Genomic DNA, 23,480 nt, shown 5'->3' with positions numbered 1-23,480 from the left:
CATCTTTTGGCATTTTACATTACTTTTGCTTGGGGCCTCCGAAACGGCCGCATATTTGTGATCCAGGAAGTCGTCATCCTCGCCGATTCATGAAAAAGTTCACCTAAGTTCACCTAAAGAAAGTGGCACACGGTGGTCCCCGTAATGAAGGATTAACCGTGTTACAACCGCATCAATGGTAGTGATATTTTTTCGGTCAAAAAAGCTTGAACGTGAGCCTCAGTAATTTCTGAACTCGCAAAAAAAAACGAAATATTTGCGTATAAGACGCACCCTTGTATAGGACGCACCATCAAGATTTTTGACAAAAAGCCGCGTCTTATACACCGGAAAATACAGTAAGAGAAATAAACATTCCATGCCTAAAAATAATTGAGGCAGAAAAGGAAATTGTTTGTTGCAAAGCTCAGCTTTTTCCAGTGTCCGCCTGGCGTGAGTGACAAAGTGCTCGTGAAAGCGAGGCTTGCTCTTAGGTGTCAGAAAGCGGCGTAGCGTCGTAAAGGCTTCGTTGCGCGCTAGTGACCTGGCTGAAAGGTCGTGGCTGAAGAGAAACTGGGTAACGTAGGCGATAGTTGCGAAATTGCGGACGAAGTGGCGGAACTATCAGCAGAGACCAATGAAGCTGCGAAATTCTTTCATAAAAGTGGCTTTGGAAATTCCGCCACAGTGCGCAGCTTTGCGGGGTCCGAGGGAACGCCATCCTTTAGTGACGTCGTGACAAAGAATGGTGAGCTGCCGAACTTCCCAACGGCGCTTCTTTAAGTTGAGTTGGAGAATGGCGTCGGCATCGAAAAACAGTCTCAATGCGCTGAAGGTGAGGTGGAAAAGGAAAACCTCGAAAAAAGGCAACAACATCGTCCAGACAACAAAGGCGTGTGTGCTACTTGAGACCCCTTTGAAGGTTGTCCATCGTGCACTCGAGGGTGGCAGGAGCGTTGAGAAGCCGAACAGCATGACATTAAATTCATCGAGGCCATCAGGTATGACGAAGCCTGTTTTCGGTCGATCGGCCACTCCCATCGGTACCTGCCAGTAACCAGAGCGCAGGCGCACTCAAAAAAAAAAAAGAACTCAGCCCCCCTGCAGACTTTTCGTCAGTGATGTGGCTCTCAGAGGCTGAGGCTCGGTACGGGCACTGTCGCACACGTGCATACGTACCAGTGTCAATATGATGGGTAACAGTTGTGGTGCGGCCCAAGGAAGGTAGCTGGGCGTCAAATAAAGCTGAAGATGCTGAAGGACGGCGACAATTTGGGCTCGTTGTGTAGGACGAGTCGAGTCAGCGTTGACAGAGTGATGTAAAACATCAAGAGACGACGGGTCGGAGACGAGAACACGTGTAATAACGCTCGTAAGAATGGCAGAAGTATTTCGTCGATGTGGTAACAGTCGACGAGATCGAGTAAGTCAACGCTACCAAGCGACTGTACACGAAGTAAAGCTGTAGGGCAGGAGAACGGGCTTGAAACGTAAATAGCGCTTGAGCGACGAAAAATTGGAAGCACGGCGTAGGACAGCAAAGCAATTTCCGGTCAGCGCAATGTAACAAGAATGCGTAAGTGCAGTTGCGTCGGTGAGAGCGGCACAAGGAACAGGCACAAGGATTGAGGAGAAAGGCGAACTGTCTCGTCGGACGCAACATGAGCGCAATGCTCTGGTGTCAAAGAGCTATTGTAGTCTGTTACTTACAGGTCCCGATTGTTTATCATTGTTTTCGTAAATTTTAGCACGTGGCCGTTTCTACATCAGTAACGTCCGCCGCTGCACCTGGCACTCTCAACTCCTGAGCCAGGGCATCCTCACTCGAAATGTGTGGTCCTTTTGATTACAATTTTAATTGAGCAGCTAATAGGCGAGCCGCCTAAGTTCAGGCGTTAAAATTTTAGAACAGAGCAGGTTCTCCGAGTTTTTTTATTTCCAAGGAATAAACACAATGCGTTCCAGGGGGCGCTTAAAACGACTGCAAGGCATGCTGAGTGCGGCCTGACAGGCCCACTTATGAGCAGTAATCTTTGTCGTAAAGGGCGTACTTCTTTGGTCCGCATTTCTCATCATACTGCTTCACACATTCCTCTGGCACAGAGTCTTCGTATTCCTTCTTCAAAAAGAGGAGGCAATCTGCAGAAAAAAAAACGCAGAAGAAAGAAGTATGCCAGACCGACAATTGTTTCGAAGCGACTTACCACCTGATAAAGAATTCGTCTTTAAGTGCGTTTCACTTCACAAATTTCCCTACATTAAATCTTTAAGGGTTCATCAAGGCTGACACACGCACACGCACACGCGCACGCACGCACGCACGCACCCCTCTTTATTAAGCAGTTTTTCAACTGTTACCAACTTACCAGAACCTCAGCCACAATTAGCGTGATTTCTGGATAGTTGGCTCACTTTTACGTAGCAACAAATGCATCTGCATAAGTCATACAACAGTACTTTTTCAGCGATAGAGATCCTGTACGTATAATCCGGAGCCGTGTGGAGGCCTCGGGCGTGTTCACCAATGTAGAGGATTTCTCGGTTTTCACAGTTCTGGGTGAATGGTGAAATTTTGACCTTCTTTTCTTGTTGTCATTTCGCGTATCAACCGCATTCAAGAGGCTTTATTTTTATCAACACTCAAGCTGCGAGGCAGCACTAGTCTTCTCTCCCTTATGTTCGTCTTGTCTGGCTGTATGCTGTATTAAGTTGCGAATTTAGGGACTCAACGCTGCAGTGTTCTTTTTTTTCCCTCATTCGGCGGGTGCATCCTGCCATGGAAGAATACCAATATGCTTCCACAATTTTGATTATACCTAGTTAACTGTTCGCATTAGCATCGCACGCATTAAAGCATGAAATTTGAACTGTTGGTGCCACAAAATAATAAGAAAGCGGGCGGCAAGTGCATATACTTCCGTCTTACCCTCCTGAATGCTGTTTGCTGGCCCCCGTGCGTGTACATGGAAGGCTGATAAAATGAGGAGTTTCCTTACTTAACTGTCCTTTGTTAGCGCATATAGGTAAAGAAATGCGCCGGTATTTTGAGAGCCTGCCCCATAGAGCGAATATTGTGCTAATCTCTTTCCAGCTTTTAACCTAAAACACCGCTTGCGCAGTTTCCTGTACCAAGAACAAAATTCCTGCCTTACTTACGGTAAGTGCCGGAAAGAGGGAACCGACCGACATAGCAACACTTGCCATCGAAGTAAAGTGTCTGGGCTATACCCTGTTTTTCTGGTTCTGAAAAGTAAACAGAAAAATGCGATTTAGTGCGCACTGAAACTACTACCACCTGGTTTGCTACGACCACACGTCTCGTATGACCTGTCAGAGCATACGAGAGCAAAGTGGAGTAGCCTCCGTTTGTTTTTTTTTTTGCATTTTCTAACCTTATAAACGCGCTGCGATATTCATTAGTGCTGACGGCTTCCTAGGGGCTAGAAGGCCATTTGTGGCATACAAACCTATACGATTGTGCTAAGTGCATGCACAGAGGACAAAACGCTTGTCTAGAACACATCCTGGGCGTGTTTTGGGCTGAACACCGTGATATCTAGTGATAACATTTGGTTTAAAACGGTCTGTATGTAAGCATGTGCAGTTAAACTCATAGGATGTCATCGTCATTTTTTGCCTTCATGATCGCAGCTGCTTTCGCAGGGAGCTGCGGAACACATAGTTCTGTCGTTCTAGACATGCGTTTTGCCCTCTGTACACAACACTTAAGGCTACGCCTGATTCAATGCTCTCCCGCTTTATTGCGCTGTCGACCTGTTTTCTTACATCAAAAGTGAATTTACAGAACCCAATCCCTATTTTTTGCTGCAAACATCGTGCACCGTGTCAGTAATCATGTAGCACGCTGTAATTATTCACCACTGAACCTTAAACAGTACAATAATACTCAAATTTCACACATTAGTTTCGGTTCAGATTTTCTGAAGTCTGATCCTTGTCCCAGCTGTCGAAATAGAAAAATGTAGTTGGTAACACGCGTCCAAAAACGTGCCCTGCCCTCCGTCTCCAGCTCATTTCTGTGCAAGGAGCGCCGGCTGAGAAATGTTGGGTAAGGATTAGCAAGTAGGAGACAGACTAAAGTGGTTGATCATGCTTAAGCGTGTCCTTGAACTTCTATTCATCGTAGCCACCTCTGCATAGCTGCCTATTTCATGCTCTGGATAGGTTTTAAAGGTCTCTGTCTGTCTGTCTGTCTGTCTGTCTGTCTGTCTGTCTGTCTGTCTGTCTGTCTGTCTGTCTGTCTGTCCGTCCGTCCGTCCGTCCGTCCGTCCGTCCGTCCGTCCGTCCGTCCGTCCGTCCGTCCGTCCGTCTGTCCATCTGTCCGTCTGTCCGTCCGTCCGTCTGTCCGTCCGTCCGTCTGTCCGTCCGTCCGTCCGTCCGTCCGTCCGTCCGCCCGCCCGTATGCCCCTCTATGTGTCTGTCCGCCTGTCCGTGCGTCCGTCTTTCTGTCTGATGCTTCAACGGAATGTTGTTTAGGGTCCCACTGAAGGCAACAACTGCGGGTAACGACGCGCAGCGCCACATGAGAGGCAGTCAGCGCTCAACGACAGTGCCTGCCAGAACATCGACATTCGCTACTCGGCGGTGCAGTCGTCACTCACAGGTCTCCTGAGGTTAAACGGCCGTCATCGGAGCCGGCGCAATCCGCGGCGGCAAAGTGTCAGTGGAAAGCAAGTCTAGAATACTGTATTACGTACTGCTTTGAGAATTACGCAATTGCACATTGCACTTTGAGTGAACTGGCTGGCATTCAATCGGCCGTACAAAGAATGCATGTGCAGCAGCTTCGTGTAATAAGTGCCGACTGATTAAAAGTAGAAATGCGCAACGATATCTTGCACTGTTCCTTGGCATAAAAGAAATCCAAGACATCTTGGGTGGCTAAGCTCACGCTGCAGACATCCGTTGGACTGTACAACAGGCCGCTTTGTATTGCCATAATCCGCCATACAAAACAAATAAACGCTGCCGCAATCTGACCTGAGCATCTAGTGGGGTGTGTCACCGCTGGAGGCCATCGGTGATACACCCCATTTATTTTATCGGCGCGCCAAGATGCTGAGCGCCGATAAGGTCATGGTGTGTTTCTCTTTCGACGGGAGCTCCAGCGGCCATGGCACGCCAGACGAACTTGGCAGAGCGCTAAGACGCTGTGCGCCCGGGACGGGAGCGCCGCACCGCCGCTTTCTGTGCGCGCACGGCTGCGTCAGTGTGTTCTTAGAAAGCCGGCGGGCACGCTTGCACCGTAGAGGAGCATAGTAGCTTAAACCGTAACACCACAAGTCTTGATCCACAAGGCTCGCACGAGATACGCGCTCACTGCAGACGTGATGCCAAATGCCAGTCCCCCAAGGAAACCACGCGCCATGAACTTCTGGCACGCGAGAACGATGACCTGGAGACAGTCGCCGACAACCAAGCGGCAGCAGCCGCAGTACAGGTGGGTGCCCGGCGGCACTGGGGATCGAACCCAACACCTCCTGAATGCGAGGCGGAAGCTCTACTACAAGGCCACCGCTTCGGGCAAACAGGGGCACAAGTGGGCTTTCACCGCAGGAGGCGGATTTAGGGTTGTTTGACGGCGGAACGAATCACTGGCCCGCCAACAAAACATTTGGTCCAAGATCCTTTTCCCAATAAGTTCACCACAAAAAAAGCCGAACACCACGCCAGGGGAAATCATGTAGCAATTAGTAAACCGAGGGTACCCGGCGCCACTGGCGATCGAACCCAGCACTTCCCGAATGCGAGGCGGATGCTCAACCACAAGACCATCGGCAACAGTCATTAGTCCGTCATATATGTCCTAGATAGGCACCTCTTTCCATCCCCTTGTCTGCTTAATAGTTTATCGCGGGCCTCGAATCTGGCAATCTTGATGCCATAGGTAGCATAAGAGGGTTCTCGCACAGCTTCCACCCTCGTCGTTCGACCACGTTCCTATGTGGCATTCGCGGCAACACAGGACGTACTACGTCCGCCGCTATGAACGAGGGTGGAGCAGGTGAACGCTCTCAAGGTTCGGTTACACAACACATAAACGCCCCCGAAAGCAGAACATTGGACAGCCATCGCCGTAGCTCAGTTGGTAGAGCACAGGACGCGAAATTCGGAGATCGTGGGTCCGGATCCCACCGGCGGCATGTGGTTGTTTTCTCTTCTGCTTTTATTAACCTCCCATTGATGAAAAATACAAAAAAGAAATCCCTTATACTCCTTGGGTTTGGTGATTGTTGGCATCCTCCATGTATGTCATAAACGAGCACCTCTTTCCATCCCCTTGTCTGCTGAATAGTAACCGTAGAGAGTAGTTACGACGGTAACCGAGGTGGTAACCATCCTCCGGTTGCACTAACGGCCTACAACGACACCGAATCTCACCCCAAGCAATGGAACTGCGCTACAAAACATACTGAAGAAAGCAAGAGGCAAAATAAAATGTAACAAACTACTTTGAAAGAAAAACACTGTGCACTTACCATTATAGATGGCATATTTCCCTCAGATGTGGTCACTTACTGTAGATACACCACTAATAATAAAATTTTGCCGCAGAACGTCGCTTCAGCTTGTTGTAAGCTATTTCATGGATAAAAAAAATTAAATACCTCGTTTTGAAGCTATTACAAAGCACGATTGTGTCCAATAGATGGCGTTCTCTTTGCATTGCCATCATTATCTCGGAAGATGTTTTTGGGCACTTGCCGGCATCTTTAACCCTCGCCGGACAACAAAAAGAGAGAAATAAAACTTGCTTCATTATCAATGGCTTACCTTCACAGGGGCCGAAAGAGAAGTAGCGCAAGTCCGTTTCAGTAAGGTTGACGCAGTAAGGGGTGTTTTTCTCCTCCCTAAGAAAAAATGCATAGGCAATAAATGACAGCGATTGTGCCTTCGGAGCAGCTTGCCTTTCCGTAAGTCAAACAAATTCGAAGTTGGCTGAGGCAAAGGTGTTTTCATTAAGAACGGCAAATATTCTTTCTTTTCTCAAATTACTAACCCGAAATTCCAGGCTGAGGTGATATACTGAATATATATCGCAAAACTATTCTAATTGAATTCATATTGCTCTTCCTTCTAGACTCAAAAACAACGTGCCAACCCTGTACAACTGGTATCGGCAGTTGGCGTTTCGGATTCTAAGAATGGAATAAAGTCCCGAGGAGGAAATTGTTTTATTATACCGGCCCTCAACTTCGATGGTAGAAGTCCTTTGGGTACTTTGCACACATATCGAAGCCCTTCTTAATTAACTCTTCTTTTTTTCATATTGATGGCTGCATGAGGGACACTTCGCACAGCTTATGGAGTTTGTTGTTCGCAGAGGACGCATCTTCATCCAGGAAAACCTGACCCGTCACAACAGAGACCTGCTACAAGCAACAAAGAACTGGGCCAAAGAAGCTGGTTTTAAATACGTGTGGCATACGCATGGAAAGGTTCTTTTAAGAATGTCTTATGGTGCAAACGCAATTCACGTTAGAAGCCGTGATGGCCTCGACCGCCTTCAGCCCAAATAATGCGCCCAGCCTGTATCATTCTTGAACAAATAATCTAAAGATGTATGAACACGATTTCTATTCACCAGATGACTTGAACAATGTGGTATCTGATTTGTGACGTCATGCGTTGAAATCTGTGCATTTAAAGGCCAGATCTGCCCGAAACAAAGCACTTCTGTTAGGTGAATTCTTTAGCCAATTTCTTTCAATTTTTCAGTTATCATGTTCAGTGAAACATGGAGCAAAAATGAGAGTGACGTTTTTAGAATGGAAGACTATAATACACATTATCTCAACCGGCCTTGTGGTCGCGGTGGTGGTGTTGCAGTTATAACTTTAGAACAAATGGACTGCGAACTAGTAGACGCTTTCAGTATTGTAACTCCCGATTACGAAGTTTTATCTTTATATGCGGATAAAGTACTGTATTCGGTTTGCTATCGGCCGCCAAGTGGGCATGTTCCAACATTTCTTGAATTTTATGAAAGCTTTCTTTCGTTTGTTGTGGAAAGCAGGTGCATGTTGGTAGCTGCAGGTGATTACAACATTGATGTGGGTATTGATACTCCTGTTTGTACCAATTTTACCAATATTCTGCTGTCAAATGGGTTTAATAATGATAAATAATCCAACAAGAACAACAACTGAATGCCAGTCAGTATTAGATGTCTTCATAACAAATTTTGTATTATCGGATGTAAAAACTGGTGCATTAGCATGTTCTATTAGTGATCATCTTCTGGTGTTTTTTTGCCTAAATGTTGCCAGCATTCCTAAACATCCGCCTGCTGAAAACCTTTACCAGCCAGTAACTGACGCGGCTCTCAATGCATTCACAAAAGAATTGATTCAAGTAGACTGGCGAAAGGTCCTGACTTTGGTCGATGCTCACAATGCTTATGATGCATTTTTAGATATGTTTAAAGGATTTTACCAAGTTCACTTTCCTGTAAAAAAGCGCAAAAGAAATAGGAAAATTCAGAAACCATGGGCAACATACGAACTCTACCAACAAATGAGAACAAAAGACAGGCTGTTCAGAAAATTTCTTAACACGCGCCATATTGATGACTTGACGATTTTCAAACAATATCGAAACAAACTAACCAAGAAATTGTGCACTGTGCGCAAAGGTTACTGCTCATCTTCTGTGGATGTCAAAAATGCACCAAGCGAACTGCTTTCGGACAATCTAAATACGTTACTACGTCGTGGTAATAGCAGGAGCTGCTTGTCCAAACTTACTATAAAGGGCAAGGACTTGCAAGGGGCGGAACTGGCTGATGCTTTCAACACTTTTTTTACAAATATGAGTACACCAGGTAGTTCCCACAACGCATGTCAATATATGAACAGGAGGAATGATAGAACTTTATTTCTGCAGCCAGTCACAGTGCAGCAAGTGATTTCAACAATTAGAAGTTTAAACAACAGCAACAGTAGGGATGTCGATGAAATTCAAAGAAAACCCGTGAAATACGTCGCAGATGTAATTGCGCCATTTCTTGCGAATATCTTTAATATGTGTTTAACTACGTCTAAATTCCCAGTAAAGTTGCAGGTTGCCAAAGTAGTAGTGCTCCTTAAAAAAAGGAATCGAAACGAACTGGGCAATTATTGGCCTGTATCTATCTTGCCGATTTTTTCAAAGGCTTTCGAGAAAATAATTCATTGCATGGTTTTGAATTTCATCGAAACCTCCAATGTATTAACACCTTACCAATTTGGTTTCCGGAAGAATATATCAACTGAATTAGCCTTGCTTCATCAAAAATAATATATTTCAACACAATTTGAGAACAATAAAATCGTGGTTGGCTTATTTGTCGACTTCCCCAAGGCTTTTGACTTGGTCAATCATGAAGTTTTATTGAATAAGTTGGATATTTACGGTGTACGCGGATGTGCGTTACATTTACTGCGGTCATATTTATCCCACCGTCGACAAGTAGTCCAAATTAATAACTCTCGATCACAAGTCCTGCCACTGGCTTGTGGTGTCCCACAAGGCAGCATATCGGGGCCTTTGCTCTTTAACCTTTATATAAATGACATTGTTAATATTAACCACGATGCCAAATTTATCATATACGCAGACGACATCAAAATATTTTTCTCTGATAATAATATCGATCAACTTATCTCTGGTTGCAATGACACAATAGTTCAACTACAACAATGGTCGTCCTATAATTCTATGACGATTAACGCAAATAAAACAAAAGCGGTTATCTTACGGGCAAAGAATAAGCCACTCCTTCCTCATGCCGATATTATTTTTAACTCTCGTCCTGTTGACATTGTCGACCATTTCAAGCCTTGGTGTGACATTCACTGCTCACATGTCCTGGGAAACTCATGTGAACTTACTAGTGACGAATTTAGCTCGGATAACTGGAATACTTGGTCGTCTAAGATACATTCTTTCTACAAAACTTAAACTATTGGTTTATAATTCGCTCTTTTATTCGCATGTTAACTATTGCCAACTTGTCTGGGGTACAACTACATTCTCTAACCTACAAAAACTTTATGTCATGCAGAAGCGATACCTAATAAGGGAGTAATTACTCATTGGCATCCACCCGAGCGCAGCTATACGGCTACAAAGGAAAGCTATACAGCTTTCTCAGAAACTTCGTAGTTAAAGAAAAATTCGTCCTGGTCCGGGGTTCGAACCCAGGACCACCGCTACACCGGAGCAGTCGCTCTACCAATTGAGCTAACCAGGACGGCAAGCTTATAGTAGGACGAGAGCTAATTAATCAATAACTCGAAGTGGGAACTGTGTTGGTCAAATATTTAGGGGAATCCCCCAAGGTGGAGTAGATTTGTAATAAGGGAGTAATTACTCATTGGCATCCACCCGAGCGCAGCCATACGGCTACAAAGGAAAGCTATACAGCTTTCTCAGAAACTTCGTAGTTAAAGAAAAATTCGTCCTGGACCAAATGAGTAATTACTCCCTTATTACAAATCTACTCCACCTTGGGGGATTCCCCTAAACATTTGACCAACACAGTTCCCACTTCGAGTTATTGATTAATTCGCTCTCGTCCTACCATAAGCTTGCCGTCCTGGTTAGCTCAATTGGTAGAGCGACTGCTCCGGTGGAGCGGTGGTCCTGGGTTCGAACCCCGGACCAGGACGAATTTTTCTTTAACTACGAAGTTTCTGAGAAAGCTGTATAGCTTTCCTTTGTAGCCGTATGGCTGCGCTCGGGTGGATGCCAATGAGTAATTACTCCCTTATTACAAATCTACTCCACCTTGGGGGATTCCCCTAAACATTTGACCAACAGAAGCGATACCTACGTCATGTGTACAACGCTGGTTATAAAGCAACAACTGCAGGTTTTTTTCATAGAGCGCATGTTATTACGGCTCATAAACTATATCTCTACCGTTTGAGTTCTAAGTTTAAATATTAAGTCCGATATAATATACATAACCTTGGTACTCTGGCATATTTAGAAAAGAATGAGCAATATTATGCTACAAGAAGTGAAGAATTTTGGAAAATCTTTGCACCCCGTTTGAACTCTGGCATGGAACGCCTATGTTATTCTTTACCAACCCTGTTTAACCATTATGTATCTACTAACTTTGATTTATTTATTTGCTCCACTGTTAAGCTTCGATCTATTTTTACTGAGGATGAATAACTGATTTTACTTATCCAGGGATTTAATTTTTCGTACCACTCTGTTTTACTTTTGTTCTGCACTGATCAAGTGTTTTCATTTTATTTTGTTTGACTGTATGAATTCATTGCTGTTGACCAAACGCTGCTCATTAAGTGAGGCGACGGACTCGTCAAGCCGCCTACTGACGGGTTTTTTCGTCGTCCTCCATCTGTGTACTGCACATGGTGGAAATAAAATATTCTCTTTTCAATATTGAAGCCCTTCTTAATTAACTCTTCTTTTTTTCATATTGATGGCTGCATGAGGGACACTTCGCACAGCTTATGGAGTTTGTTGTTCGCAGAGGGCGCGGTGCACCACATCGAGCCCTAGAGCAGGAAAGAAAAAAAAATCTACTCGCCAGCAGAAGCTTAACTCCCTACTCCTGGATCTGGGGAAGGTAGACGGTGTTCTTTCAGCACAGCGCATATCATACTCAAAAATCTTGGACAAAAGTATTTTCGAGCCGGAAAAAGTGCATGAGCGCGATTTTTTCACATAACAATCAATATATCCACAGATCTCCCGTCGGCAGTGTTGATTTTTTTTGCTCTTAACATTTTTTTTTTTTTGCATAAAAACAGCGTAGTAGACGGGACCAAGAAGAGAGAACACATAGACACAGACAGCATTCTCCATTGGTTTTCTAAGGCTCTCTTAACTGCTGCATGCGAGCGATCAATAAAAGAAAGCTTTTGAGGCATATTGGAAAAATGAACCTTCAATATCTCTAACACAGACCTTTGGGCTAGTTGGTTCATAGCAGACACGTACAAGCGCAAAAAAACACGGACGGTGAAGAGACTTGGACAACACGAGCGCTCGTGTTGTCCAAGACTCTTCTCTGTCTGTGTTTTTTTTTTTTTTTTGCGCTTGTACGTGTCTACTATTTCTAACCTTCGATATTTCTACACCAGTATGTTACAGTTTTTTAATTTTTAAGATTTATGTCCACGAAAGTTAGACATGTAAACCCATGTTTTAGTGTACAAGCAATTTTGATTATGACTGCAACTCAAGTATGAACGATTGCTTCATCATTTAAGGCAAAAAGAAATGATTACGCAAACCATGCCTAGCCGCCAAGCAATACCTCAACACGGAGTGTTACCAGGCTTATGCCTCAGCTACTCGGTGGTTGCTCTGTGCGTTCGCCTAATCTCTTCTAAAAGGGGTCCGTCTCCTCACCCTGTTCACAATGGTGTCGCAAGCCCGGGTGACTTCGCAGGCCACCCGACGCCTCTGTGGTGGCCGCCTAACCATGAATTCCGGACAAGCGCATTTTTTAAACGGGAAGTAGTTTGTGAACGCAATGCTTTCGCATGCAGTAATATTACATCCGAACAATCAATATATACACTGATCAAACCTCGGGTTGCTTGCAGTTTTCTACTATTTGTTGTCAAAAACCAATCACATTGGTTTTCTATGGGAATCTTCGCGGTTCTATGGCAGCACAAACTTTAAAACCAAGATTTTGCTACGCATCGGGAGACTAGACTGTTCCCATGATTATGTCTATAACAGTAATTTACAAAATTTCACTGTTCTCTCACAATTATTCTAAAAAAATTTTGCTGTGGTTTAACTTCTGTTGAACCTGGCTCGAAAGTGAAAGCTGTGGTGTATCGAGCAACTAGACACGCCCTCGCGTCTGTAACGTGAAGTGCTTTCCGGACAACTTAATTGGAACAGCGCAATTGGAACATCTGTAATTTACACGCTCATAAATAAATTATTCATGGACGCTTCAGTAGATAACTAGAAGATGCGTTTCCAAGACATCCGCACATTCCCTACACGTGCGCCATCTGCTGTACCATCCAAGTACATTGCATGCTGGCGTTTCAGTGGGTGTCGCATGATGGCGCTACGACTGCACGCCATGCACGCCCTACACGAGGGAAATTTACTGGAAACGTACTTCGCTGCTCGCTTACTTTGTATATCTGTAATTTACATGCTCCTAACTAAATTATTCATGTACACCTCAATACATATCTTGAAGATACGTTTCTTAGGCGCAAACTCTCAAAGCTTCCTTTCCTTCTAAATTTCCTAACCTTACGCGAGGCCTCCTTTCCGCGAATGTTCGATGGAGGAAGCCAGCTTACTCTGAAAGCTCTCCTCGCCTCTCCTCAAGTTAGGAACGCATGCCGCGCATCTGGGTTTGAGAGTTCCGTCACAAGCTTTACGCGAATGCCCTTACTCAATAAAAATAGTTAGTAGCACAAATATTTAATTGATCACTAATATACAGGAGCGCCGATCGGTACAGGACCGATTTCTTCTGCCAGAAAAATTCCGCTGATTCCCATCGGCCAATAGGAGGCCGAGTAGGAGTTGCATTCCCGCGGAAACAACCAGGGCGGCGCCTTTCGAAGCAGGACCCCTCGATTCGGTCTGAATCCATCGTTGTTACTACCCTTTTCAGTGCGTGCCCTGGCCTTAAATGGGGCATAGTTCTCTCGCTTCGTCTCATCTCGCCTCGAAATAAACGTATGAGCGATAAATTTGCTTAATTTTTTTTTTATTCAGATTGACGATTCTGTCGCTTTTAGGCTTAAAAGGACCATCTGTTTGCTGACAGAAATTGTTCCCGTCCTAACAACTAGATGGCGCCACTAGGCTGAGTTCGACGGAAAACTCGCCCAGCAGATGCAAAGGGAATAGCCACATAATCGTCAATCGTCATGTCCTTGCCTCGCTGTTTGCATACTCTGAACTAAAAGGGGAATGTGAGAAATGGTGTAACGCCCCACAAAATACCTGCGTCCATTTGAGCTATTTTCTAACCACATGTCCGTACGCCACGAGCGGCGACGTGTCGGCCGGGAGGTGTGAACGAGGCAGCATTTCGGCGGCGGCGGATTTCGCTCGCTCTCGCCGCCGAATGTCCAAGCGTGACCGAGCCGCATCGGTGCGGGATCTAACACAAATTCTTCCTCGGAGAATACTTCCATAGGAGAGAGAGAGAAAGGAATTTTAATGAGGGAAAGGTGGAGAGGTCAGCCGTTGGTAGCATGGCCCTGGCATGCTACTCCACACAGGGGAAAGGGAAGAGGAGGAAAAGGAAAGTGCGAATGAAGGCTGATGATGGCATAATACAATGAGTTTCTCGGGTGATGTCTACACACACACACACCACACACACCACACTGGCTGGCACTCGCATCGCGGTTAGTAGACGCACATAAAACTCATAAAACTGGTGTCTGCAACACAAACACCGACACATGTCATTAACCATGTAGGTTGTGCACAGGCGGTCACAGACGAGTATCCAGGCCTGTTTCACACAAAAAGTTGAGCAGGGCCTTTGTCACACGGCACCAATCAGAACGTCTCGTCCTGGCGCCCAGAAGAGTTTCCTCAGAGAGAGGGCGAGAGTCCAGTTGTGTCACGGTCGCCTCCAATGTTGTTCTTTCAGCAGTATAGTTCGGGCACTCGCAAAGAAGGTGTCCAATAGTCTCTGGAGTGTGGCACTGTGCGCAATTTGGGTTACTTTCGATGCCGATCTTGTGAAGATAGTGTTTGGTGGAGGCAACGCCAAGCCGTAGCCGGTGGAGTAAAGTCCCATGACGTCGCACCACCATAGATGGCAAATGTAATCGTGAGCCAGCGTCAAGCTTACAGACGCGGTCCTGTTGATGACTCGAATCATGCCAGTGCGACTGCATTGCCGCTTGCATTAAATGCGCCAACAAGGCTCCAATGTCTGATCTAGAAAAGGCTATCTCAATGAAAGCACCATCACTATGTGCCATCCGAGCCTCGGCGTCAGCACGCTCGTTTCCCGCTATGCCGCAATGGCTCGGTATCCATTGAAACTTTATGATATGGCCGCGGTGGAAAGCTTCGGCTAACAAAACTACAATTTGTTGAACCAGCTGCTCGCATGGCCTTGGTTTTAGATAAGTTTTTACGACCTGCAATGCCGATCTCGAGTCGCAGAATATAGTCCATTGCTGCGCTGGCTGGTGACCAATATAAAGGACGGCTTCTCGTATGGCTGCCAATTCGGTTGCCGTAGACGACGTTTTGTGCATGAACCTGAAACGGTGACATGAGGCATTTCCTGGCACTATCACCGCTGCAGCTGAAGAAGTGGTCGTCACGGATCCGTCCACGAAAACATGCTGGGTGTTAGTATACATAGATGTAATGTATGACAGCGCCAGCTGTTTCAGTCCGACTGTTGGAATGTGCGTCTTCTTTGTTATCCCTGGGATTGTTGTCCGTATAGATGGTTTTGGTACTGCCCAAAGTGGCACCTCCACAATCTGGTGTGGCGCGTAGTTCGAAGGCACCGCATTGCGCTGCATCCTAAGGGCTCTGGAAAAGGCTGCATCTGGACGCGCCGCACTAATGTTGGTCAGGGGGTGATGACGATGCCTGGTCAGATGCCGCAAATGCACACGAAGTGGCTCCTGTTGAAAATAAATTTGTGCTGGGCAGGCGCGGGCCTCATAAAATGTGCCCCATGTAGAAGTTTTACATGGCAAACCCAAGCATACTCTTAAAGCACGAGCCTGCGCGCTTTCAAGCACATGCAGGCCTGATAGTCTGACTCCCGAGAGAACGGGTGCACTGTATCTGAGAAGACCGACTACCAGCGCCTGGTACACGTGTAGTAAAGATCGCTCAGAGGGACCCCAACATTTTCCTGCCATACACCGCACAATGCTAGCAAAGCTGTCGAGCTTTTTCTTGAGCACAGAAATGTGCTTCGTCCAGGACAGGTCACGGTCTATCGTAACACCTAAGAATTTGTGATGTGTTACGTATGGAACAATTTGCCCGTCGATTGTGACCGGATACCACGCCATTAACTTGCGTGTGAAAGCCAATGTTACGCTTTTAGTTGGCGAAAGTTCAAGCCCCTGACGGCGCAAGTACGCAGACGTAATGGAAACCGAACGCTGCAATCTTGCTTGCACTTGGGGACGCGTGACACTTGATGTCCATATGCAAATATCGTCTGCGTAGGCGGATATCGAAACAGTCTTCGGCAGTTGTTTGAAAAGGCCAATGAGCACGAGATTGAACAACGTTGGACTAAGCACTCCTCCCTGAGGAACACCACAAGCAACATGATGATCTGCTGTGTCTCCTTCAAGAGTCTCCATGTAGACTGTCCGGTTTGTCAAATAGCTTGCAATCCAATTGTGTAGACGTCCGCCTATACCACATTCATCGAGTGCATTTAGTACTGCATCATGCTGAACATTATCGAATGCGCCCTTGATGTCGAGGAAAAGAGCAGCAGTCAACCTGTGACGGCGTTTTTCATGTTCTACCGTTGACACGAGATCAATTACACTGTCGATGGCAGACCGGCCTTTGCGGAAACCCGTCATTGTGGAAGGGTACAGTTCACGTTTTTCAAGGAACCATTCTAGACGGGTTAGCACCATACGCTCCATCGTCTTGCCAATACAACTTGCCAGAGCTACTGGTCTGTAGGATGCTAAGTCGAGTGGCGATTTCCCTGGTTTGAGCAAGGCCACAATGCGGCTTCTTTTCCACTGCTGTGGAACAGTGGCAGAGGCCCAAGAGTGGTTGAACAATGTTAAGAGGGCTTCCATTACCTGTGGGCCTAGATGACGAAGCGCATTGTATGTTATTCCATCAGGTCCTGGGGACGAAGGATGCGTACAAGCAGAAAGAGCCGCTTTCAGTTCTTGAATTGTGAAGGGGATGTCCAGTCGATCGTCCTTCCATAGGATTCGCCGCGTCTCGAAGCGACCTAGCTGCTGGAGAATACAGGTACACTTCATCGAATGCGTATTCACAAGCGCGGTTAAAGAATTTCGTGTAGTCGCCCGCGTAGCGGTCAGTCCACGCTGCCATTTTTTCCCGCCTGCTGAACTGCGCTCACGACGCGCTTGCGTCCTTGCGTCGCGTCTCGCAGCCCGAGCGACTGGGCGGAGTGTCTTGCGGCAGTATTGAGGTGAAACGCTCCTCTAGAGCCAGAAGCGACGAACGTACGCATGAAGGCAGCTACTAGCTCCCTTACTCAGAGGAAGCACCAAGCACGACTTTGCTTTGGGCTCCTCAGTAAGAAAGCTTTCAGATTGACATGAGGGGACCTCACTGCAGTGAAGGCATCCGTACTGAGCTAAGGAAGATTTCAGAGTTTAAGAGTTAGGCCTATAACTTAATTCACCTCATGGTGCAACGATTATTTGAATAATGCTGCAAAATCTTTGTGTAAATTGCAGTAACTTTACATGTTACATTATAATGTTGTGCTAATGTTAAAAATTAACAAATAATACTATATGTTGCATTATACAAATGTTACTTTAACATTCGCACTGAACATTATTCTAACGCGGTGCTCTAAATTTATAGTTAAGGCTAAAATCAATGCTATAAAAAAAAAACATTACAATCCTTAAAGAATCACAAGAGACTCTGAGCTCGTCTTCCTAGCGCGGGAACTCGATCTACACGCTTCAAGCACTCCTAAAAACTGCGAATTACTGCTCTGTGCGACCGATTTCCCCATTAAATGCAATTAAACGTCCTGACTCGCTCTTTTTTTTTAACTCGCCTGCTAAAGTCGGACGAGTCAGTCAAAGCGTGGAGTGACTTTCAGCCAGTCGAATGGCAGCTTGCCACTCCGCCATCGGCAGAGTGATACGTAAAGCAATGAGTCCACGCATATTTTTATTTCCGTGGGCCTAATTTGTGGCTATGTTTTCTATGTCTGAAACCAGATATTTATTCACGGGAACCTAAAAAACAAAATAAAAGCGAAAGCGAAGCCGCCATGTGACTGGCTGAAAGACACTCCAGGCGTTGGTTGACTCCTCCTACTCTCGGAGATCAGTTCAAAATAAATTTATTTACGGGCCTCGTACATGTCGTATGTGTTTCTTCCTTTTTGTCCTGCTTTTTTCGCGCAAGTACATACCTTGCGCGAAAATAATACCAAAATAAAGGTGGGGGACGGGACGTTTAACCGGATTTAATTGTGAAATCGGCCGCATAGGACAATAGTTCGAAGTATCTTAGAATGCTTGGAGCGTGTAGATCGAGTACCCGTGATAAAAAGATGAGTTCGGAATCCTCTTTAGTACACCTTTAATGTTATTATAATGTTCAAATGATGTCAATGGAACACATTACTGGTACATCTCGAGCATTGCGTCGCAGAACTTTTCACACTGAACGGAGGGTTGTGTTGTTTTTCAGCTAGCAGACCTTTGCAGTTGTAGCGAGTTCCCCAGCTATAAGTTACGAAAGTTTTGAAAAGACGGTGCCTACCAGCCCCGTGAAACCAATTGACGGCTGCTCGAGTCGCGTGGCCTATAGTTTACAGTATTCGTTTCGTTCTGAAAAGTTAGTTACTCAGTAAGCACTAATCAGTTAACGTATTAATTATTGAGTTCAGGAATATAGTGTCAATACACAAGTTGTAGTCACTCTGAAAGAACACTGCCTGAAATATTCGTGCCAAGGTACCATTTACGCATCTTTATTTACGGGCCTTAAAAGAAAGCCCGCGAAATACAAACCTATCACGTGACAGCTTCTGGCGGATACCTGTCACTCACTGCATACGCAAAACTTGGTCGGGGCCAATGTACCGGAGGTAAGCGGATTTTAACTTGAAGGCATTAAAGGCACCGTTTGGCGGAAAATGAGGCGTCGGCGTCATTGTGACTAAAAGGTATCAATGTCAGCAAAAAAGTGCGCCAGGAGACCTCCAAGCGACCGTATTGACCCTTTAACGCGTTATACTCATAAGGTGGACTTAAGTGTCCCCCAAAATATTTGTTCTCAGAGACGCGTCGTGAGACGCTTAAATAGTAACGCTGCTACGAGGTAGATTCCTTATTTTGTGGACCTTCTTTTATAGGCAGTGAAGAAAGCTACGTAAATAGTACTCAGTAACTTCTGTACGAAATGGACAAGGAAGACGAAGAAACACGCTAAACGGACAAAAGCGCGGACTATCAAATTTATTTCATGAACGAATACTACGCATATAAACATAAGCGATCTCAGCACCTCCCTTACAATCTAATCCAACAACGCCGACGAGCGAAAATGCGCCATGGAATGATAATCAAATGAACAAAAATACAAACAAAACAGCCGCGTCTTATTTGTTTTTTCACCTTTCTTGTACATTTCGCGCAGCAGTTGCTTCGCATTTTAAATGAACCAACTTAGCCCGACAAGCTGCACTGAGGAAAATGGTAACTTGGTGCAAATATTTCAGTCAGCTGCTTTTCAAGGCAACTTATAACTTCCCGACTGGCACTTCATTCCTGACCTCAATATTTAAAAATTCAGACGATCGGTCATTACAAATTATGTTTCCAGGAAGAAACATAACTAGGCGATGCCTAGTTATGTTACTCAAAATTTTTCTCAGCAATATTTCTTACACCTCAGTCTGATATTATTAATGCCCTACTGCTTAATATGGCACTGTTTTTTCCTCTTGCGTTTTCGGGCCGTCCAACAGTGATGTCGAAAATTTATGAACCGTTATGAAATATCAAACATCTCCTGGCAAGCTCTGCGTACTTACCAAGAAGCGTTCTTTTTCTTCGGGTAGTGATAAACATAAACGGCAAAGCGCTGTTGAGGCAGGTACACGGGCCGTGTGCAGTACAAGCACTTCATGCTGGGATCCTTGATCGTGTCGTATAGTGCTATAGTGTTATCCATGACCCTCGCCACGTCCAGCAATTCAGTGGTATAGACATTCTAGAAAAAGTATAGAAAAAATCGCAAGCGTTTCATCCTCCTTTCAATTCAATACCAGTTTTGCTCAAACGTGGCACTTCTTGTAATGCATTCGCTCTTTGGCTGTCCACCACTTCACTGCGTCTCTTCGTGCATGGGATATTAAAATACTGAACACGGAGAACCAGGCACAAGTCACTCTTTAAAACCTCGCGACCACCTTCCACACATGGCTAAAATTTCTTCTCGGCAGCGCTGCTGCCCCTTGAGAGCAAGTGACGACGACGTGCGAAGTCTGGCGAGTTTGGCGAGAGGGGTTTTAAAAATTTCTTCGTAAAAACAACTGGCTTATTAGTGCTGAAATATCGTATATATATATATATATATATATATATATATATATATATATATATATATATATAAAGAGAGAGAGAGAGAAGGGAAGGGGAATGAGGGGCTCGTTATACATTTAAGAGAAGCCAATTAACAGCCACAGAAACCAGGGAACACAGGGGATTTTATTTATATTTATTTATTTTGCAGTGTTGATGAATGGAAAATATTACTGAATATGTTATCCTTTTTAAGTATAATTGATTAGAAAAGCAGAAGAAAAAACAACCACATGCCGCCGGTGGGAACCGAACCCTCGATTTCCGTATTACGCGCCCGGTGCACTACCAACTGACCTACGGCGACGGCTGTCAGTTCTTCTGCTTTCGTGGGTTTTTATGTTTACAAGTGACCTAACCTTGAGAGTGTTTATCAGCGCCACCCACTTTCGTAAGCGGCGGACGTAGTACGTCCTGAGGAAGGCTTAAAAGATAAAAACGGTTTACTGGTCAACCAGAAAGAGTCCTGCGTTTAAGCATCCTTTTCTTCCAGCCTCGCGCTCGTAGTCCCAGTCGTCATCTTTGGCCTCTTCTTCTATGCGGCATTTCCCCCCCTCCTGAGGAAGCATCGTCCCGATGACAACAAAAAGAAGTAGGAGGTCAAGATCAGGTTTGATTTGGTTAGTTGGGGTTTAACGTCCCGAAGCAACTCAGGCAATGAGGGACGCCGCAGTGAAGGGCTCCGGAAATTTCGACCACCTGGGGTTCTTTAACGTGCACTGACATCGCACAGCACACGGGCCTCAAGAATTTCACCTTCATCGAAATTCTGCCGCCGCGGCCGGGATCTAACCCGCGTCTTTAGGGTCAGCAGTCGAGCACCGTAACCACTGAGCCACCGCGGCGGGTTGGAGGTCAAGATCAGTCCGAGTGGTACGGCTTCATGCGTTCAGCATGTACAACGTCGGCTCGTTGCAGGCGTCGCTTGTATGTCGATACCCCGTCTGGCACCGCTTCATACGTTACGTCGGTTAAACGTCGCAGAACAACATAGGGCCCGAAGTATCGCCGCAATTGTTTTCCGCAGAGTCCACGGAGGTGAACAGCCGTCTAAACCCGCACTTTGTCGCCAGGTTCATACATTACATGTCTGTGGCGAATATTGTAGCGTCGTGCATCATACTCCTGCTGAGTTCTGATCCGCACACACGCTAGTTGGCGAGCTTCCTCTGCGCGCTGTGCGAATTCTCCGGCGTCCTGATCGACATCGTCGGCGTCGGCATTCGGAAGCAAGATGGCATCCAGCATAGTTGCCACTAGTCGCCCATGAAGAAGGTTGAAAGGTGTCATGCCAGTGGTGTCTTGTCGTGCCGTATGGTAGGCAAATGTTACGTAGGGAAGAATTTTGTTTCAATTCTTGTGGTCCATGTAGATGTACAGAGGGCAAAACACATCTCTAGAACGACCAAACTGTGTATTCCGCAGCTCCCAAAGCCGCTGAGACCAGGAAGGCAAAAAATGGCGATGAAATCTTATGAGTCTAACTGCACATGCTTACGTCCAGACCATTTTTAACCAAATGTTATCGCTAGATATCGCGTATTCAGCCCAAAACACGCCCAGAACGTGTTCTAGAGAAGCGTTTTGCCCTCTACATACAAAGCATGTCTGCGATGGTCTTATTGGGGCGTTCCGTCAGTTCATTGGTTTGAGGGTGATAGGCTATCGTTTTACGATGACTGGTACCGCTGAGGCGAAGAACGGTCTCCAAAAGCTCGACCGTAAATGCAGTCTTCTGTCACTTATAATTAGTGTCGGAGTGCCATGCCTGAGGACAATGTTCTCTCAACTAAGAACCGAGCTGCTTCGGCGGCGGTACTCCTCCTGGACAGAGCCTTTGTCTCCGCGTAGGAAGTTATATAATCGGTGGCGACAATTATCCATTTATTCCCGGCTGTGGGCGTCGGAAATGGTCCCAGGAGGTCCATGCCAATTTGCTTGAAAGGTGTCTTAGGCACTTGAAGAGGGTGGAGTAGGCCAGCTGATTTTTCAGGGGGGATTTACGACGTTGGCAGTCTACGCACTTCCGTACATAGTGCTTCACTGTCGCCGGCAGTTTCGGCCAGTAGTATCCGCGCTTCACTCTAGCCAACGTGCGGGGGTAGCTTAGGTGGCCGGCGGTTGGCACGTCGTGGCGCGCTTGCAAGACTTCAGTGCAGAGAGCTGTGGGGACGACGAATAGATGACTGTTCCCCCCAGGGCGGAAGTTATTCTTGTAAGTTACGTCGTTGCGAATAAAGAATGAAGAGCGCCCTCGTGCTAAAATCTTAGGCACAACCGTAGTTCGATTATTAAAGAAATCAATAAGAGGGAGCAATTCATGTTCCTCTTGCTGCTGTTGGGAAAGAGTTGTGTCATCTATGACTCCTATAAAGGCGGTGTCTTCATCGGTCGTGGTGGAATGTTCGACCGGTGCTCGCGAAAGGTAAAATCCGTATGCTTATTTCCTGATTTGTAAATAACCGTCATGTCGAACTCTTGTCACCGAAGGATCCAACGCGCGAGTCTCCCTGAAGGGTCCTTTAAGTTCGTCAACCAACAGAGAGAGTGATGGTCGCTATCCACTTGAAAGGGGAGAGCGTAAAAGTAAGGGCGGAACCTCATAACCACCCATACCACTGCAAGGCATTCTTTTGCTGTTTCTGAGTAGTTCCTTTCTGCTTTAGACAGAGTCCTGCTGGCATAAGCAATCACATTTTCTAAAGCATCCTGTCGCTGCATAAATACAGCGCCTAAACCCACATTGCTCGCATCGGTATGAAGCAGGGTAGGGGTGTCGTCCTCAAAGTGCGCCAGGACAGATGGCGTCAGTAGACGTCTCTGGATATCACTGAAGTTTGGTGCTCTTTTATACCCCAGCGAAAGACAGCTTTATCGCTTGTCAGTGAAGTTAATCACCAGGCAATTCGTGAGAAGCCAGCAATAAATCGACGGTAATAGGCGCAAAGCCCCAGGAAGCGCTTCAACGTGTTTTTGTGCGTAGGTGTTGGAAACTTGGCGACTGCGGAGAGCTTTTCGGGATCAGGCCGGACACCTTCTTGGCTAATGACGTGTCCTAAGAATTGCAGCTCCTCGAAACCAGGGTGGCACTTCTAGGGTTTTAGTGTGAGGCCCGCAGATCGTATGGCCTGAAACACAGGCGGCAAACGGCGTAGATGCTCCTCGAAGGTGGCCGAAAACACGATCATGTCG

The 23,480-nt window shown here is 46.0% G+C and overlaps 1 protein-coding gene across 1 annotated transcript; it reads right to left on the bottom strand.

Annotated features, from left to right (window-relative positions):
* Positions 1-1,980: 1,980 nt before the first annotated feature.
* LOC149354329 (uncharacterized) lies at positions 1,981-19,896 on the bottom strand. Its single transcript, XM_089577494.1, has 4 exons — positions 19,739-19,896; positions 6,775-6,851; positions 3,136-3,222; positions 1,981-2,118 (listed from the first exon to the last, which is right to left on the bottom strand). The coding sequence occupies exons 1-4, from the start codon at positions 19,876-19,878 to the stop codon at positions 1,997-1,999; spliced, it is 426 nt and encodes a 141-aa protein (XP_089433620.1). The 5' UTR covers positions 19,879-19,896; the 3' UTR covers positions 1,981-1,996.
* Between the last annotated feature and the right edge of the window lie 3,584 nt (positions 19,897-23,480).

This window comes from Amblyomma mixtum, chromosome 3 (genome assembly GCF_055824585.1).
Source record: "Amblyomma mixtum isolate Tamu chromosome 3, ASM5582458v1, whole genome shotgun sequence".
NCBI lineage: Eukaryota > Metazoa > Arthropoda > Arachnida > Ixodida > Ixodidae > Amblyomma > Amblyomma mixtum.
The sequence above is the reverse complement of the archived record's forward strand: the minus strand, read 5'-3'. Positions and strand labels throughout refer to the sequence as shown.

Excerpts from the sequence above, each read along its gene's own strand:
- LOC149354329 (XM_089577494.1), bottom strand. The coding sequence starts at position 19,878 with ATGGATAACACTATAGCACTATACGACACGATCAAGGATCCCAGCATG. Across the intron at positions 6,852-19,738 it reads AAGAAAAAGAACGCTTCTTG|GGAGGAGAAAAACACCCCTT; the intron begins GTAAGTACGCAG and ends ATTTTTTCTTAG. Across the intron at positions 3,223-6,774 it reads CTCTTTCGGCCCCTGTGAAG|AACCAGAAAAACAGGGTATA; the intron begins GTAAGCCATTGA and ends TTTACTTTTCAG.